Source organism: Rhincodon typus, chromosome 30, assembly GCF_021869965.1.
Source record: "Rhincodon typus isolate 14 chromosome 30, sRhiTyp1.1, whole genome shotgun sequence".
Classification (NCBI taxonomy): domain Eukaryota; kingdom Metazoa; phylum Chordata; class Chondrichthyes; order Orectolobiformes; family Rhincodontidae; genus Rhincodon; species Rhincodon typus.
The window spans coordinates 16,979,357-16,996,363 of NC_063361.1; the positions used below are offsets into that span (position 1 = coordinate 16,979,357).

The 17,007-nt window shown below is 37.1% G+C and overlaps 1 protein-coding gene across 1 annotated transcript in view; it reads left to right on the top strand.

The window, feature by feature from the left end:
* Window positions 1-15,185, top strand: part of LOC125486549 (histone acetyltransferase KAT7-like) — a 15,804-nt gene extending 619 nt beyond the window's left edge. Inside the window, exons 2-6 of the mRNA XM_048614402.1 lie at window positions 506-646; window positions 3,747-3,840; window positions 9,689-9,835; window positions 12,345-12,451; window positions 13,384-15,185. Of these exons, the coding sequence (XP_048470359.1) occupies window positions 506-646; window positions 3,747-3,840; window positions 9,689-9,835; window positions 12,345-12,451; window positions 13,384-13,485 (591 nt within the window). The 3' untranslated portion in view covers window positions 13,486-15,185. The remainder of the gene's footprint in view (window positions 1-505; window positions 647-3,746; window positions 3,841-9,688; window positions 9,836-12,344; window positions 12,452-13,383) is intronic.
* The last annotated feature ends 1,822 nt before the right edge of the window (window positions 15,186-17,007 follow it).

The window sequence follows — 17,007 nt, forward strand, 5'->3', positions numbered from 1 at the left end:
AAAGACCCAATTGTAAGACTTGCAGCATTGGAGAAGTTGAATTTACATTTTTACCCTTGCAAGAAGTCTAGAGATTTCCTTTCACCCTTTTGAATAAGTTGGCAAAGACTATGCCCGGTGTAGAAAATTCTGGTTTGGTCTATTTTGAGTTGATTGTTACTAAAGTTATCAACAGTAAAATCAATGTACTTGGTCTCGGTTCCTCTCACTAAGAAAGTGAGAATCAGCCTTATTTTTGATGATCTCTATTTCATAAGTGTATGTGCGCTCCCAATTAATTGTATATGCTGAACATACTTGGCTCATATATAGAAAGGCCGCATAAGTATGTTATTAAAACCAGGCTAGTGACAGTAGACTATTGTCTCAGCATGGTTTATGGGAATGAAAAATAATTGTTTAAACAATGTTTAATCCTGTCTCGGTGAAGAAGTTTTCAGTTTCTTATCTGGCAAGCGTTTCTTTTAACTGGTCTCCTTAATATTTTCTTTTCTTTTTGCTCTAGATTTACTGCCAGAACTTGTGTCTTTTGGCTAAGTTATTTTTGGACCACAAGACGTTATATTATGATGTAGAACCGTTCTTGTTTTATGTGATGACAGAAGCTGATAACACAGGGTGTCACCTTGTTGGCTATTTCTCCAAGGTACAGGATGTTAACAGTTTTATTTGCATGTTCTACCCTCATCTCAATTTGAGTGTAATGTTTTCTGCAACAGAGCGTGTATGGCGTATTTGAAAACCTAGGCTACAAATTAATGTTCACAAAATATTATACAAATAATGGACTTGCATTTGTTGCAAAATAACAGCAAGATTAATGTGTGCTGCTAATCATAGGTATGTAAATAGTTTTGTGGTTAGGAAGAGATATCATGAGTTGTAACCTGCTGCAAATTGTTGGCTCCTTTTGTGTTGCTCAGCAGTAGTTATCATGAGAGCTCAGTGAATCTCCCTGTGAGTGTCAGTAAATTGCAGTGTTTGCACTGTTGCAGTAAACTCAACTTGCGATTTAAAAAGTTAGGATTGCTACTTTTCAGTAGGAGGGCAAGGTTTATGTTCTTGAAATTCCACTTATCAGTTTTGGCTCCAAAATGGAGCATTTATAATAACTATGATGTTTCATTACTGAATTTGTTTTTGGAGTTTTTTTATAAAGTTGCATGTAAAGTTTTGCATTTTTTAAAATTGCTTTTTCTTCCTACCTCCTCTCAATCCAGCCTTGCTTTTTCTTTCTTTCCGAATCCTTAAAGCTCGTTAGTTAAAGACATTGACTGTACGTTCTGTCGTTTGTACTAAAGTCAGATCCTTTTTTATAAGCTCAGAATTCCAGAAATTTGTGGCGCAATTTATTTTCTCCAATCTGCTGTAGTGAAAAATGTCCAACCCCCAGGGCGCATCATGACATGTTTGGTTCAAATTCAGTCCCAGTGTATTTATTTGATCTGCCTTTGCACAGTCTTTTAATGAGCTATTTGCTTCAATAATAATTACCAGCCTTTTATTTTCTTTTTTATTATAGATGTTACTAATTTTGTTCCACTCTTAAGTTGTTAATTTTTTCACTTGAGGACATTGTGAGCTCGTTTTGTATCGGTCACTGAAGTGGCAACATGTATCCAGCTTATGTACATGCATAGATATGTGATAGATAGTGATTTCATTCATTGAATCCCTAGTATGGAAACAGGCCGTTTGGCCCAACTAGTCCACACAAACTCTCCGAAGAGCATTGCACCCAGACTCCACATTCCCCTGCAAAAAAATAACCCTATCTCTGCTCTCCTTACGGCTAACCCGCATAACCAACATCTCCTTGGACACTATGGGCAATTCAGCATGGTTAATCCACCTAACCTGCACATCTTTGAACTGTGGGAGGAAACCAGAACACCCGGAGGAAACTCGTGCAAACACAAGGCAAATGTGCAAACTCCACAAATTAATGTGAAAAAAAATTAAACTGCTCGAATTGTTCGGCTTAATAAATAATTTTGTTCCTCCGTTGTGATTTATTTCACTTCTTATAGTAAATCATGAAAAATATTTTGTGCAGTTTGGAAGATGAGATATCTCCATACAGCAGGTTTATTTATCAAGGGAATGGCTAAGAAAACAATTTACAATATACAATTACTTTTTCAAATTTATAACCCCACCACAGAATTCATAATACCTGAAGCAAGTGCTTAACCCCTCTATAGGAAGCTTAAGTTAGAAGTGCTTTGAGAGAATTTAATTAGTTTGTAACATACAAGTCTACCAAACCTCATTCTGTGATGACCTGCTGTTGCACTTTTTGTGTTTACCAACACAAGAGAATCTATTACACATGATATGCAGTATCTTTGATCCATACTCAAGATTCATTCAAAGTCTATCTGACTCGGGAGACCTTGTATACTGTGCATTCAACTTACACATGAATGAATGAACTCTACACAGTTATTTAAGTCATTTGGGAAATAATTGCATGGATGATATCAATTATTTCTCAAGCCAATCTGCTATGCGTTCTGAGTGAATCCAAAAGCATCAGCTCCTCTTTGTCATTACTAGAAACAAAAATATTCATTTATTGTACCTTCGAAATCTCAGAAGAAACCACATCCACTGAAAAATAGAGATAAATCCTTTGGGTTCATATGACCTAATAACTTAAACATTCTAATTCTGCAGTTATGCATTTTGAGTATTGCTGAAGTTTTTGTCTAATTTGTCTAGAAAATTGCTCCAAATAAATGGGGATCTTTGAAGGTTAGTTACTGATGGACTTAGTGTAGATCTGAGGAATTTAATAATTTATTCTAAGGAATTTAATAATTTATTCTAAGGATATGGATAATATTAACAAAGGGTTAATGGTGGGTGTCTTTTCCCTAAAATGGAGGATTTCAAGACTGGGGGAATATTTTTAGGGTGAGAGGAGAGAGATTTAAAAAAAGATGAGGGGCAAATCTTTTACAGAAAGGGTGGTTTGAACGTGGAATGAACTTCCTGAGGAAGTGGTGGATGTAGACACAATTATGATTAAAATACATTTAAATGAGTACGTGAATAGGCAAGGTTTGGAGGGATATGGGCCAGGAGCAGGCAGGTGTGCACAACACACCATATTTACTGGTATTACCAACATCTGATACTAGAAAAAAAAGATCAAGATGTTTACATCCTGCTCAGTCCATTGTGCTGACAGCGTTTTCTTGCCAACAGATATAGCTAACTCTAGGAATATCCGAGAATTCAGATGTAAATCCCAGAGACCTTGAATGTGTTTTACACCTCCCAGATCTAGGCATGTCTTTCCTACGAGTCCATGTTTGAAATTCTGAATCGGGTTTCCGCCTAAGCCACAGCAATAATCAAATTTATCAAAGACATCCTTCGTGACTGTGGTACAGTATCGCTCCTTGCCCATATCGGCCATTCCGCAAAACTTAATACTAAACAGCACCATCCTCCTCCACTTTTTCTACTCTGTTATTCAGCTTTGTGGGAATGCCATTATCTGGTTCACTGTTCATGATCATTGTGCTAGGCTGTCAAGAGGAAGTCTTGCAATAACAGCACAGTTGAATGAGATTGATACAATTTAAAAGTGTCAATATGAAGAGTCACCATTGAATCTAGTGAGGCTTTCAAATTCATGGCTTTGTTAGAGGGATGAAAATGTTGAAATGCTGATTTGAACATGTTTAAGTCAACTGTGCTGTATATAACCAAATGATTGATTTTTTTTATTTCAGGAGAAGAATTCATTCCTCAACTATAATGTGTCATGCATTTTAACAATGCCTCAGTATATGAGGCAAGGCTTTGGGAAAATGCTAATTGACTTCAGTAAGTATTGAAAGTTAATGATAGTGACTATTTGACGCTTTACTGCTCGACATTGACCTGACTAAATGTGGTTTCACTGCATGATTTCTCCTTTTACATGTCTTTATCCCAGCATATCAAACGGTTAATTGATTTCTGAATATCTTTAGGGTGTTTGTAATTCAGAAGATCTTATTTATCATCCCATAATTATTACTGATTGATCATTTTTTGTCCCTTTTTATGGAATGGAGTACATTTTAAGTACTGTGCTAAGTCTGAAAGCTATTTTTTTAGTGTGTATATAACCACATAGATTCAGAAATTTATTTGAAATTGGTCACATATATCGGTGTTGTGAAATTTGTGAAATTTATATACTGGCCTTTCTGCAAAACTTAACACTGTAAACAACACCATCCTCCTCCATGTTTTCTACTCCGTTACTCAGCTTTGTGGGAATGCCATTATCTGGTTTACTGTTCATGATCATTGTGCTAGGCTGTCAAAGGGAAGACTTGCAGTAACACAGTTGAGCGAGATTGATGCAACCTAAAAGTGTCAATATGAGGAGTCATGTTTGAATCATCATTGAAGAAGAAGTTTGATTCAATGAAGTGGGCAAAGAACAATAGAAGGACATGTACAGAATTTACAAGTAGCAGAGTCATGACAGTTATGCGCAAAGTTTTAAGGTTTCGGATTAAAATAATGAGCAACCTCCATGAACAGCAGGTATTTGGAAGACAGTGAAAGAAATCAGTGATTAGACTCGACCCTTCAGCCTGGCCACTGGGTGTCAGGAGGTCATAGAATTATAGAATCCCTACACTGCAGATAGAGGCCATTTGATCCATCGAGTCAGCACCAACCCACTGAAGAGTATCCCATACCCTGGTCCTGTAACCCTAATCCAGTGGATTACCATGGCTAATCCACCTAGCCTATACATCCATGGACATTATGGGGCAATTTAGCACAGCCAGTCTACTTAATCTGCATATCTTTGGACTCTGGGAAGAAAGTAGATCACCCGGGAGAAACATATGCAGACATTGGGAGAGCATGCACACAGACAGTCGAGCAAGGCTAAAATCAAACCTGACTCCCTGATGCTGTGTGGCAGCGGTGCTAACCACTGTGCCACTGGTAACAAAGCAAACAAAATTCCATGCCAGTTCAGTAATGTGTGAGGCCACCTTGCTGATGCTGGATAGCACTTCAGCCAGGCTGCATCTTGAATACAGAATTCAGTTCTATTTAATGAAACAAAAACTCTGGCCTCACTGAAAGTCTGAGTATTGTGATTGTTTCTGTGGAAGCATGAGGTACAAGGACCAAATGGTCTCTGTAATCTATGCTGATCTAAACACTACTTAATTCTAGAGAACTGAGCATTATTACTGGAATTCTAAGGGCCACTCTCTACCACTCCTGAACTTTTTTTTGTTTCAGAAATGTGTGTTCTTTCCTTTTGAATATTCATTTTAATAGTTTGAGCCAATATTGTCAACTGTCATATTGTAACTTCAGATTTATTGTATTTTTTTCAGTTTCCCACAATTCTCTGAAGAATGTGTCTTAGCTCAGAGTTGGAAAGGGTAGATAGTAATAAAAAATTATGTTCTAAATTGGTGTTACTTTTTTAAATTCCCAAGTCTGTTTCTTGCATCCTTATCTGATGAGTGGCAGACTTGAAGCTTCTTGTACATGCAGACAAATTAGGAGTAGAATTAGGTCATTAGGCCTTTTGAGCCTGCTCTGGCATTGAGTAAGACCATAGCTGATCTATTTATGGGTTGAATTTCACATTCCTATCTGCTACTGATAGCCATTGATTCTATTGTCTAATAAAATCTATTCGCTTCTGCCTTAAATATTTTCGGTGACCCTTCTTCCACTGCCTTGCAAGGAAGAGCTCTAAAATTGTAAAAACCTCAGTTAAAATTTCTCCAATTTTCTGTTCTGATTTTAAAACAGTTTGCTGTAGTTCCTTTTGGCGGTGTTCAACTTTAATTAGTTGTTTGGTAATATCAATGAGTGTTAATAGTTAAGTTGAAGTGATTGTCATGCCTTACAAGATGAGCTCCTAAATGCTAATTCAAGTTCTATTTAGCGTAAAGAGAAGTCCAGACATGTTTATAGATTAAGTTAGTTTGCATTGGTCTAATGTGATGCTTCATACATTCCTATTTATAAAAGTATGTTGATAGCTCGTCAGCTGGTGAATGCTTTATAATTGATGGATAAGTATACTACAGAGGGTTATTAGTTGCAGCTTTGAGGAAAGGGAAATTGTAGGTATTTTGAACTTTGATTACTCTTCCCCACAAGGATTGTAGGATATAGGGTTTTATTTGATTTTAATCTGCCTGGCCCTTTTTTGTTTGTGACTTCAAGGAATTTTACATTGATGAGGTCAGATAGATTTCTGAAAAACAGAGATTGCCTGATGCTTTTTTTTCCCTTTGGCAGTGATCGACTAATCATCAACTCTTTGGATTGGCAGAATTCCCACATGTTGCTTCATCCACACTTTTGTAGACATGTTGTCAGTAATAAGGATATACTTTTGCTGCCCTTGTGGGCCATTTAAAATATGTTGATCATAATTATTAGAATGAAAGACTGATGAGTCCACAGGTTTTGATGGATTTCATTCTAGGATCTTTCTTTAAAAAAAAACCTGTCTGTCATTATAGGTGCATTGGTTTTAATTTTCCTAAATTATCTAGATCTTGAAATGGAGCCTTTGATTGGAAAATAGCAAAAGTAACTCCTCCATTCAAGAAAGAAGGGAGCCAGACTGTAAGAAACTTAATCTCACATCTGACATACAAAATTGCTGGAACCTGCTATTAAATTATAGCTGGGCACTTAAATTTTAATATGCTCGGGCAGATCAACATGGTTTTGTAAAAGAGAAATAATGCACAATTAATTTATTGAAGTAGAAAACAACATGATAAAGAATAACATGTAAACGTGGTGTACTTGGATTTCTAGAAGTAATTCATCATGGTGCCAAATCACAAAAGAAATGGCGTAAGGGGTAACCATAAGGTATAGGAGCACAATTAGGCCATTCAGCCCATCGAGTCTGCTCTGCTGTTTGATCATGGCTGATGTGTTTCACAACCCCATTCTCCTGCCTTCTCCCTGGTAACCCTTGATCCCCTTACTAATCAAGAACCTGTCTATCTCTGATAGCCTTCTGTGGCAGTGAGTTCCACAGATTAACCACCTCTGGCTGAAGAAATCCCACCTCATTTTGGTTCTAAAGGGATGTCCCTTCATTCTGAGGCTGTGCTCTCAGCTTCTAGTCTCTTCTGTTAGTGGAAAGAACTTCTCCATGTCCACTCTATCTAGGCCTCTCAGTATGCTGTAAGTTTCAGTCAGATTCCAACACTGCCCCCCCCCCCCCCCAAAACCCCCACCGTCCTTCTGAGTACAGACCCAGAGTTCTTGACTGCTCCTCATGTAACAAGCCTTTCATCCCTGGGATCTTTCTTATACCTCCTCTGGACCCCTTCCAATGCCAGCACATCCAAAACTGCTGTCAATATTTCATATGCGGTCTGACTGGAGTCTTATACAACCTCAATAGTACATCTCTGCCCTTGTGTTGTAGCCCTCTTGACATGAATGTTGACATTGTATTTGCCTTCCTAACTGCTAACTGAACCTGTGTGTTAATGTTAAGAGAATCCGTAACTAGAAATCCGAAGTCCCTTTGTGCTTCAGATTTCCAAAACCTTTCCTTGTTTAGAAAATAGCCGATATCTCTATTCTTCCTACCAAAGTGCATAACCTCACACACCTTTCCACATTGTATTCCATCTGCCGCTACTTTACCCAATCTCCTAGCCTGTCTGTCCTTTTGCAGCCTCCCCGCTTCCTCAACACAGCCTGCCCCTCTCCCTCTCTTTGTGTCACCTGCTAACTTAGCAACTGCCCTCAGTTCCTCCATTCATATCGTTAATGTGTAATGTGAATAGTTGTGGTCTCAACGCTGACCCCTGTAGAATTTCACTAACGCCAGCTGCTACAGGGGTCAGTGCTGGGGCCTCAATTATTTACAATCCATATCAATTACTTGGACAAAGGGATCGAGTGAATGGTTGCCAATGTTGTGGATGTCACTGAGATAGGAAAATAAGTTGTGAAGCGGTCATAAGGGAGTTTGCAAAGGGATATAGGTAGGTCGAGTGCACAGAAATTTGGCAGATCGAGTGTTATAGAATCCCTACACTGCGGAGGCAGTCCATTTGGCCCATTGAATTCATACCAACCCTCCGAAAAGGATCCCAGCCAAACCCATCCCCATCCCCCCAACCTTAATTCCCTGTAATCCTGCGTTTCTCATGTCTAATCCACTTAGCCTACACATCTCTGAGTATATGGGTAATTTCCTTTACTCATTCATTCACGGGATGAGGTCGTCGCTGGCTAGGCCAGCATTTATTGCACATCCCTAATTGCCCAGAAGAGGGTGAAGAGTCAACCACATTGCTGTGGGTCTGGAGTCACATGTAGGCCAGACCGGGTAAGGATGGCAGTTTCCTTTCCTAAGGACATTAGTGAGCCAGATGGGTTTTTCCAACAATTGGCAATGGGTGCATAGTCATCATTAGACTCTTAACATGACTAATCCACCTAACCTGCACATCGTTGGACTGTGGGTGGAAACTGGAGCACCCGGTGGTAAACCACACTGACACGGGGAGAGCGTGCAAACTCCATACAGACCTGAGAATGGAATCAAACCCAGGTCTCTGGCACTCCGATGCAGCAGTGCTAACCACTGAGCCACCGCGCCATCCTTAATGATGTATGGTGTTGGAACATGTGAGCTTGTCCACTTTGGCAGGAAGAATATTATTTAAATGGAGATTTGAGAACTCTGTGGCTATAGGTATGCAGTTAAGATGCAGGTACAATAAATGGTTAGGAAGGCATTTGGAATATTTTGATTGCAAGGGAAATGTAATAGAAAGGTAGGAACAGTTTTTCTACAGGTGTAAAAAGCATCGATGTGACCACATATAGAGTACTCTACACAGTTTTGGTCTTGTTGCTTAAGAAAGGATGCATTTGCATTAAGCATTTCAGCAAAGGTTTACTCAGCTGATTCCTGAGATGAAGGTGTTATGGAGAACACTTGGACAGTTCGATCCCTTACCTGTTGAAGTTATTGAAACATATAACAGATTGAGGAGACTTAGTAGGGGAGATAGTGAGAGGATGTTGCTGCTGTCGGAAAGATGAGAACCAGGGATACAGTTTAAAAAAATTAGGAATCTTTCATTTAGGGAAGAAATAAGAATTGTTTTCTGAGAGTCATGAGTTCTTTGCACCAGAGAACAGTTGACTCAGGGTTGAATATTTTAAGGCAGAGTTAGATTCTTGACTGACAATGGAGTCAAAGTGTTTAGTGAGTAGGGGGAAAAATGGAATTCGATCACAATCACATCAGCCGTGATAATGCCAATGGAGGAGCAGATTGAAAAATCTGAATGGCCTGATTGTGTAATTTGTTTTTAAATTCAAGTTGGCAACTAATTACCGTTATCATTTACATATGGCTGATGTCATGCTCATATGTTTTAGAAATATACCGATTTTAAAGCATAAGCCTTTTTAAGCTGAGTTAAGATATTAACGCTTATTTAAGTATTTTTGATATACAGTAACGTTTTGTGAAAGACATAAGATGTTATGTTGTCAGTTAATTGCTGGGTGGTCAGATTCCTCCTTTGAATGATAACAGTCCCCAATAAGATCATAACAATCATGCTAAGAATTTAAAAAGTACAGCATATTTTCCTAATTGAATTCACTTTTATAACAATTTATTTCCCTGTAAAAGGCTATTTGCTGTCCAAAGTAGAAGAAAAAGTCGGTTCCCCAGAACGTCCCCTGTCTGACCTGGGGCTTATCAGCTACCGCAGCTATTGGAAGGAAGTTCTACTACGGTATTTGCACAACTTTCAGGGCAAGGAAATCTCTATCAAAGGTGAAAATAGATCAAAACTCAAATTTCAGTAATTAATATAATGTCTTCCGTCTGGACCCTGTGCTTTTGGTTTGAAATATTTTGCAGCCATTTACAATTTCCTTTTTTCCTTTTATCAAATATCGTTACCAAAAATAGACTAGTTATATTCACAGCACTTTCAGATTTTCCATTAATTATTCAAAGCATACTATGAAAGATGTCTTATTATGTTATGATTTGTGTTCTTGACAAGTGTAATAAAATAAAAGGGTTTGCTTACTATTTGATGCTTTAACTGCATGACCGCATCATCCATTTCACCCCTACTGCACACCTGTCTGTCCACTGATCTTATCTCAGGCTAGATCAACCCAATAGCAATGCAACTACAATTGTAGTTCCCCAGTTACAAGCAGCCATTCAGCACCACCCCCCTAATGAATTAAGTGTGATGCACTGTCTGATGCCTTTAATCAACAAGACAATCAAAGACTCTTATGATCTATGTGCAGACAGTACCACAAAATGCTGTTGCTACATTTTACAGTACCAGAAAGTGCGAGCTTACAGTTGCTATTTTCCCCCCACCAATTCTCTTTGCTGATTTCTTGATCATTGTTTTGTTCTTATTTGGATATCTGGTACGAGATGAGTACACGGTGAAGATGATTAGAAGAAAAGTATTCATTTGTAGTTTGTGCACTTCCTTGCCAGCAGCCAAAGAGTGGTATTGACAGGCCTACAGAACAGATTGTCTACTCTGCCTCTTGGCCAGGGATTGAAAAGTAGTACAGAAAATCCTATAGGGAGATTGATTTTTACTTTCAGAAAGAAGCTGAAATTGAGGTAGTGGAGGTAGAATCTAGTCAGGTATATAAGTGCATGAAATTGTGGATGCAATAAACCAGCTTTAGAAATCAGCCTCTTTAGTGGTCATCGTTTTGCAAGATGTATGAATTGGGTAATATTTTGACTTCCAAAGAGAATTCAAAATTGATTTTGGGAATTTTATTAATTGCACGGAATCAGCAATAGAAGTTGCATATATGCACATTGATCTTGAATGCAGTGCTTTATTTTTCTTGACATATTTAAGATTATTCTTTGAAACTACGAGTTGGAAGATCAATTACATCATAGTGTCATCAGTAGTAATTCAAGTAGAGGGGCCAGTTATCCATTAAAGCCATGCTAGTTCGACTTTTTGATTTTCAAGCATGCAATTCATGTAATTGGATGTAAACTTGTCACAAAAGCAGTGAACTGCAATTCTTTAAAAAAAATGCATGTATATTTCCAATGAGACCTATCACTGAAGTAAAACAGCACAGATTAAACCTTTTGAATATTGAATGTCTTTTGGAACATGTCCATTTGGTCATGACCAAATGTTCCATGGCAGAAGTTATATATTTTCTTAGAAGGAGAAAATTTTGCCAAGAATACTTGTCAGCGATTTTGTCGAGCCTTCATTGCTGGAAAGTCACTTTATTGTTTGATCACAGACATTACAAGTGCTTTGGCCTTGTTAGTCAGACTTCTTTAAATATGCTGTCAAGATATGTGCACTATAATATATAACAGAATGTTATGACAAAAGAAACATTGTGTGGTTATGATAAAACATATGTATATACCTTGTAGACTGTGCCATTTACCTTGGAACTAAGCATCTTTCAGTTTGCCCTTAATAGATAATGATTTGCGACTCTAATACAGACAAATAGAAGATCATCTTTATTATCACTTGCATTGTGCTGCTTTAGCAGCCGTTTCACGGGCAGTTTTTGATTAGGAATTTGAGTGCTGCATTTTTAGCATCATTTTTTTGAATTCTATGTTCACTATTACAATTTATCTTTGATTTCTGAAAAGCAAAGCGAATGTTCAGTTTCAGAGATTTGCCAAGGTTTGAGCAGCTAGATTGATTTTTAATTTTACAGATGGTAAAAATATTTACATTTGTGTGTATTTTGTGTATTTGTCCAGATTTATTATATGATCAACTGAGCTTCCCGTATGCTGGATGAAATTTATATTGAATTGTTCTGGTTCGAATGCAAATTCTAATATATGAATTTAACATTCTTCATGCATTTTGTGGTATATTGAGAGATCAGATATTTCACCGTGAATTGTTCAAACAAAATGTCAATGAGTAGAACCTGTATAAAATAATCCATAAGTTGAAGTTTGAGAAAACAGGTGCTTTTTTTTCCTTTTATAGATTTAATCTACTCTTAGCTTATTTTCAGGGTAGATTCACCTTGCAAATTCTATAAAATAGCATCACAAGTACTGAGCTAGAGTACAGTCTGATTTGATGCAAAGCAGTGTGCAGTTTTCTGGAGTGGATTGTGCCATATATCATGAGAGGAGCATTTCATTTTGGGAGCCAGCACTGCAATTGTTCGTAGTCTATGTTACATTGATGTTGAAGTCCTATAGATGGACATTTGTTTATCAGAGCAGCCATTTTTATATTGTATCAGTATAAAACAATACCAAAAACATCTTATTTTTGTAGAAATCAGTCAAGAAACTGCAGTTAATCCTGTGGACATTGTCAGCACCCTTCAGGCATTACAGATGCTGAAATACTGGAAAGGAAAACATTTGGTTTTAAAACGACAGGTAATAAAGTTTGATGGTAACGATTATGTTTATTATCACCCCTTGCATGCCTGGGTTCAAGTCCCACCTGCTCAAGAGGTGTGTAATAACATCTCTGGGCTGGTTAATTGGAAAATATCTGTCACTTTTCACATCGGAAGTAGTGCTGAAATACGTCACCCTTTACAGGTACAGAGAGTAGCATTTTTTACTGCTATGCATAACAAAACTGTTCCCTTTTAACAAGTTTACCATTTAGTGTAGCACCTCTTTTCCCCAAGCCCCAAACTCCTGTAGGAAGCCTTATGATTGACTTGTTGGAACTGGTAAAGTAATTCTTAGTTTGCATGAGTGTTATCAAGGAAAAGAAAAACTTGTTTTAAATACTGCCTTTGACATCTAAGTATCAAAGTGCTTCACAACCAACAAATACTTTTTGAGTAGCCGATATTGTTTTGTAGACAAACTGAGCAGTCGATTTATGCAGAAGAGCCAAAAATCATTGGAGCGCTGTCTGTTTGAACAATGTTTCTTGAATGATACATCTTGGCCATGAAGCCAAGAAAATGCCCCTGCTCTTCTGCAGTAGCACCATAAAATCTTTTACATCCATTTGATTTGACAGATAGGGCACACGTTTAATGCTTCATCCAATATTTTCCAGAGGAAATTGTATTCATGCAGTGACTTGTTATTAAACACAGACCTTTTACTGGCTTGTATCTCAGGTAACATTTTAAGATCCCTAAGATGAATTTTGGTTCAGGTCACGACTTTATTGCATTAAAATGGACGGTGACAAATTTTAAATCAGTACTGTGTATTCTTAAATTGCAACCATCTTTTGATAAATTGTCAGTGAAAGCTTAATATCAATAAAACGTATTGAAAATGTTGATTGCATGCATTTGTTGTCAGTTATTCCATAACTTTTTTTTTAAATTTCACTTCAGGACCTAATAGATGAGTGGCTGGCCAAAGAAGCAAAACGAACGAATGGAAACAAAACCATAGACTCCAGCTGTTTGAAATGGACACCACCGAAAGGAACTTAGCTCCTTAATGTTTCTGTCTCATCAAAGGCACCACCTTGTAACAGCTTGTGTACACAAAAGAGAAGATCCCATAGTGAATCTTTAGCCTTACATCATATTCCTTACCACTGTTTGTCCTGCAGAGGGCATAGTAAAGCATACTACCCCAGCAAGTATAGTATTGTGCTTTTATTCCATTTGTTATTTGTGGTAGAATTTCCAACAAAGCAGCTTGACACATGCTCTTAGGAGAGACAATTGGGCTTGAAACTTATAGTTGTACAACCTGGAATATAACCTTTCACATCTTAACAATTATGTTTCCACAATTTTTTTTTGCTTTAAGTATGGTAGACTTTTATTTTCCTTAATGTTCTTAAAAAATGCTGATAAGCAAGAGATTTTTCTACGTCAGAGATGAACAAGTATGGAGGCAGAAACCCATTTTGGATTCTTGAGAGAATTTGCTTGTTCAGTCATGTTAATTTTTTAAAAGACTATTTAGATAGGGATGTCCCTGACTCACTTTCTGTCCTAAATGTTGTATGCTTTGCAGTCCTTGCTGTTGCAGCCCTTAAGCAGTTTTCAAACATAATGGCTTTGAAGAATGTGTACCCTTTATAAATGGTTGCAAATCAGCAGGGGACATTGAAGCTGCATCTCTTTCAACTCTTCACCTTTTCAGTATTCAACTCTTTTGTCAGCCTGATAAGCTACTCGTTACATCAGTATGACAAAGACCTTGAACTTGCATATTGTAAATTCCATTTAAATTTATATAAAGACTACCTGAAGAAGAATTGTTAAATACCGTTTATTTTTCATGAGATGGATGGTACAATGTAAGGTTTTATTCATTGAGATGAATATGAGGAGTATTTCCTGACTTCCCCGAAAGTTATCCTGCTGTGTCACAATAGTAAAAAGCTTACAAAAGCTTAATGTTGTGTTTGAAGCTCTAAAGGTTATTCAAATGTTTTGTGAAGTGATGCGATAACCAATATGACATCAGAGTAGTTATACCGTAAGAGATATTTAATGGGAGGTAATGAAATATAAATACTTGACCATTGTAAATAAAACAAACTGAGATTAATACAGTATACTATTGTCATGATTTTATTCAATGAAACCTCCTGTGTATAATATATAATCCCCTCCACAATTCCTTGATTCAGGATGAATATTATACACAAACCTAAACTGCCCTAAAGCAAACGAACTTTCCGAAGTAAAAATGAATATCTGGTGGGGGGGCTGCTGGGAGGTGGGGAGGAAATGGGTGGAAGAAGCATGTTATGTAGAGGGGAGCTTTATAATAGCAAATCTATGATACAGACAAAACAGATTTTGCAAATGAAGGTGCTGAGTCATTCTGAGATTTCTATAAAACTGGCCCATTTTACTTTTCTAAAGTCATAAACTTGAGAGTTGAGCTGTTTGATATTATAGTACGCACAGTTGTCATGTGGTGTCTTAACACTCTTTATGTCACTGGCAGCTAAACTTAGCACTAAACAAAAGTTGTAAATGGAGTCTTGTTTGGTCTAAGTAAAGGGGTATCTGTTTTACCCTTCACAATTAAACCGGGGTACACACTTTGTCAGGCTGACATTGCTGTGCCAAAGTTAGAATTGATGAACATTGCTTAGTTGCTTGTTGTACCAAATGTGATGTAATGCCTTCTGTACCTGCTTATGAATAAAGCATGTTGTACAGTGTGTTTTTAATAGTCGTCATTAATGTTTTTTAAATATCTGAGATAATGTCCTCTGAAGAGACTCTCTAAAGGGCTTAATATTTAAAAATCATCCAATTTTGTCAGGTTCAATCAAATTGAGTAACATAATGCATGAGTGAGGGCCTTATTTTTCCTTTAGACTATTCTTTATAAATTTTTACAACTTATATTCCTATACTGTTCCTCATGGAAGAAATGTTTAGACTGCTTGACAGGGCAGAAATAAATACACATTGACCAGAATAAAAAGAGGGGGAGAAAATAGCACAGCAGAAAGCACAATTCAAGATATGAATTTTTCTGATGATTTGGAAGGGTATAAATTACCATAGCACAGAGATTCAGAAAATGAATACCAAAGGATAGTTACCTCCAAAAACACTTACTTTTAAAATAAGAAAACGTTTTCATGCTAAGAAAATTGTGTCACTTTTACTTTATATATATATATATCATGTATGAAATAAATCAAATACTCATTTACTGTTTTGTAATTTTACAAATATGTAGAGTCAACAGAATTACTAATGGTTGCTGCCTTTAGATAAAACTACCATTTATTAAGATAATCAGGTCAATAATTTGATGGTAAATTAATTTTTATCTGATGAGGTAATGTGCTTGTCTGTCCTTACAACGTGGTTTATTCCCAGTAGTCCAAGAAATGGGCATGGTGTCTGCCATGATAATGCCATAAAGAAACTGAAGTTTTCAAAGAAAAATGATAATTCTCAAAATTTTGAATATTTATGTCATCAGACTGTGATCCTTAATTTCTTCAATGAGAGTGGAAGCTTGCTGCATACAAATTGTCTGCTCCAATTCCTTACAAAGAGCAGTGAAGCCCCATGGATTATTGGAAGTTGTTAAAATATTGTATAAATCTAAGTACTATACCTTCTTTCTTTGTTTCTTTACTGCTATATGTTCATAAAGATTCTAATGAACCAAATATGCACTTTCAGATTGTTACCTAAATGTAACAATCATTTCAAATTCAGTTTATTACAGCCTGTTTAAAAATGGATCAACAGTGGTTTTAAATGAGGAATGAAATTCTCCAAACTTAAGATAATTTTGAGTTTGCCTGTGAATTTACAGCTGTCACGGTTGGGAGACAAGCAGCTGCTCATGTGGACTCTGATGTATTTTATTTCTTTCTTTTACGTGCCATAATACTTTACCATTCTCGATATTCCAAGAAATGCCTCTGCTTTTAAAAAGATACAATGTAGAAATAATTATTTAAGCACGAGCTGGGTGCCTGCCCTGTGCAGTGTCCTTGCTACACATTTCAATCCTAGTTGCTGGTGTGCCCTGCAATGCAGGTCTATGCTCAAGTGTCCTGCAAGTGGATTGAGAGATGGCAAGGGGATTGTGAGGTGTTGGCAAGTGTCAAATGCCAATGTCTGTGGATGAGGGGCGGGTGCAGCTGATGGCCATGGATTGGGGCCTGAAATGTAGAAATAATGATACAGCAAATCATCAAGCTGAATATAGATTGCAAGAGAAGAACTAAATGAGGAATAAAAGAAGCACAGTGAGCATCAGAATAAAATAATGACAATTATTAAAAGGAATTACGAAAGTATTTTATAAGCTAACGAATAGTAAACAAGCCTCAAAAGGAGCATGGAATCGGAAATGGTATGCACTTTTAGTGGCAGTGGTGCAAAATGGATACTATCGATGGAACCTTGGGGCTTGAATAGTGTAAGTTTTGGTGAAGTTTGTGGCATAATCATATGATAAATGTGACATATCTGCCAGATGGTAAGGCAAGATTGTTTGGCAAGATGGAG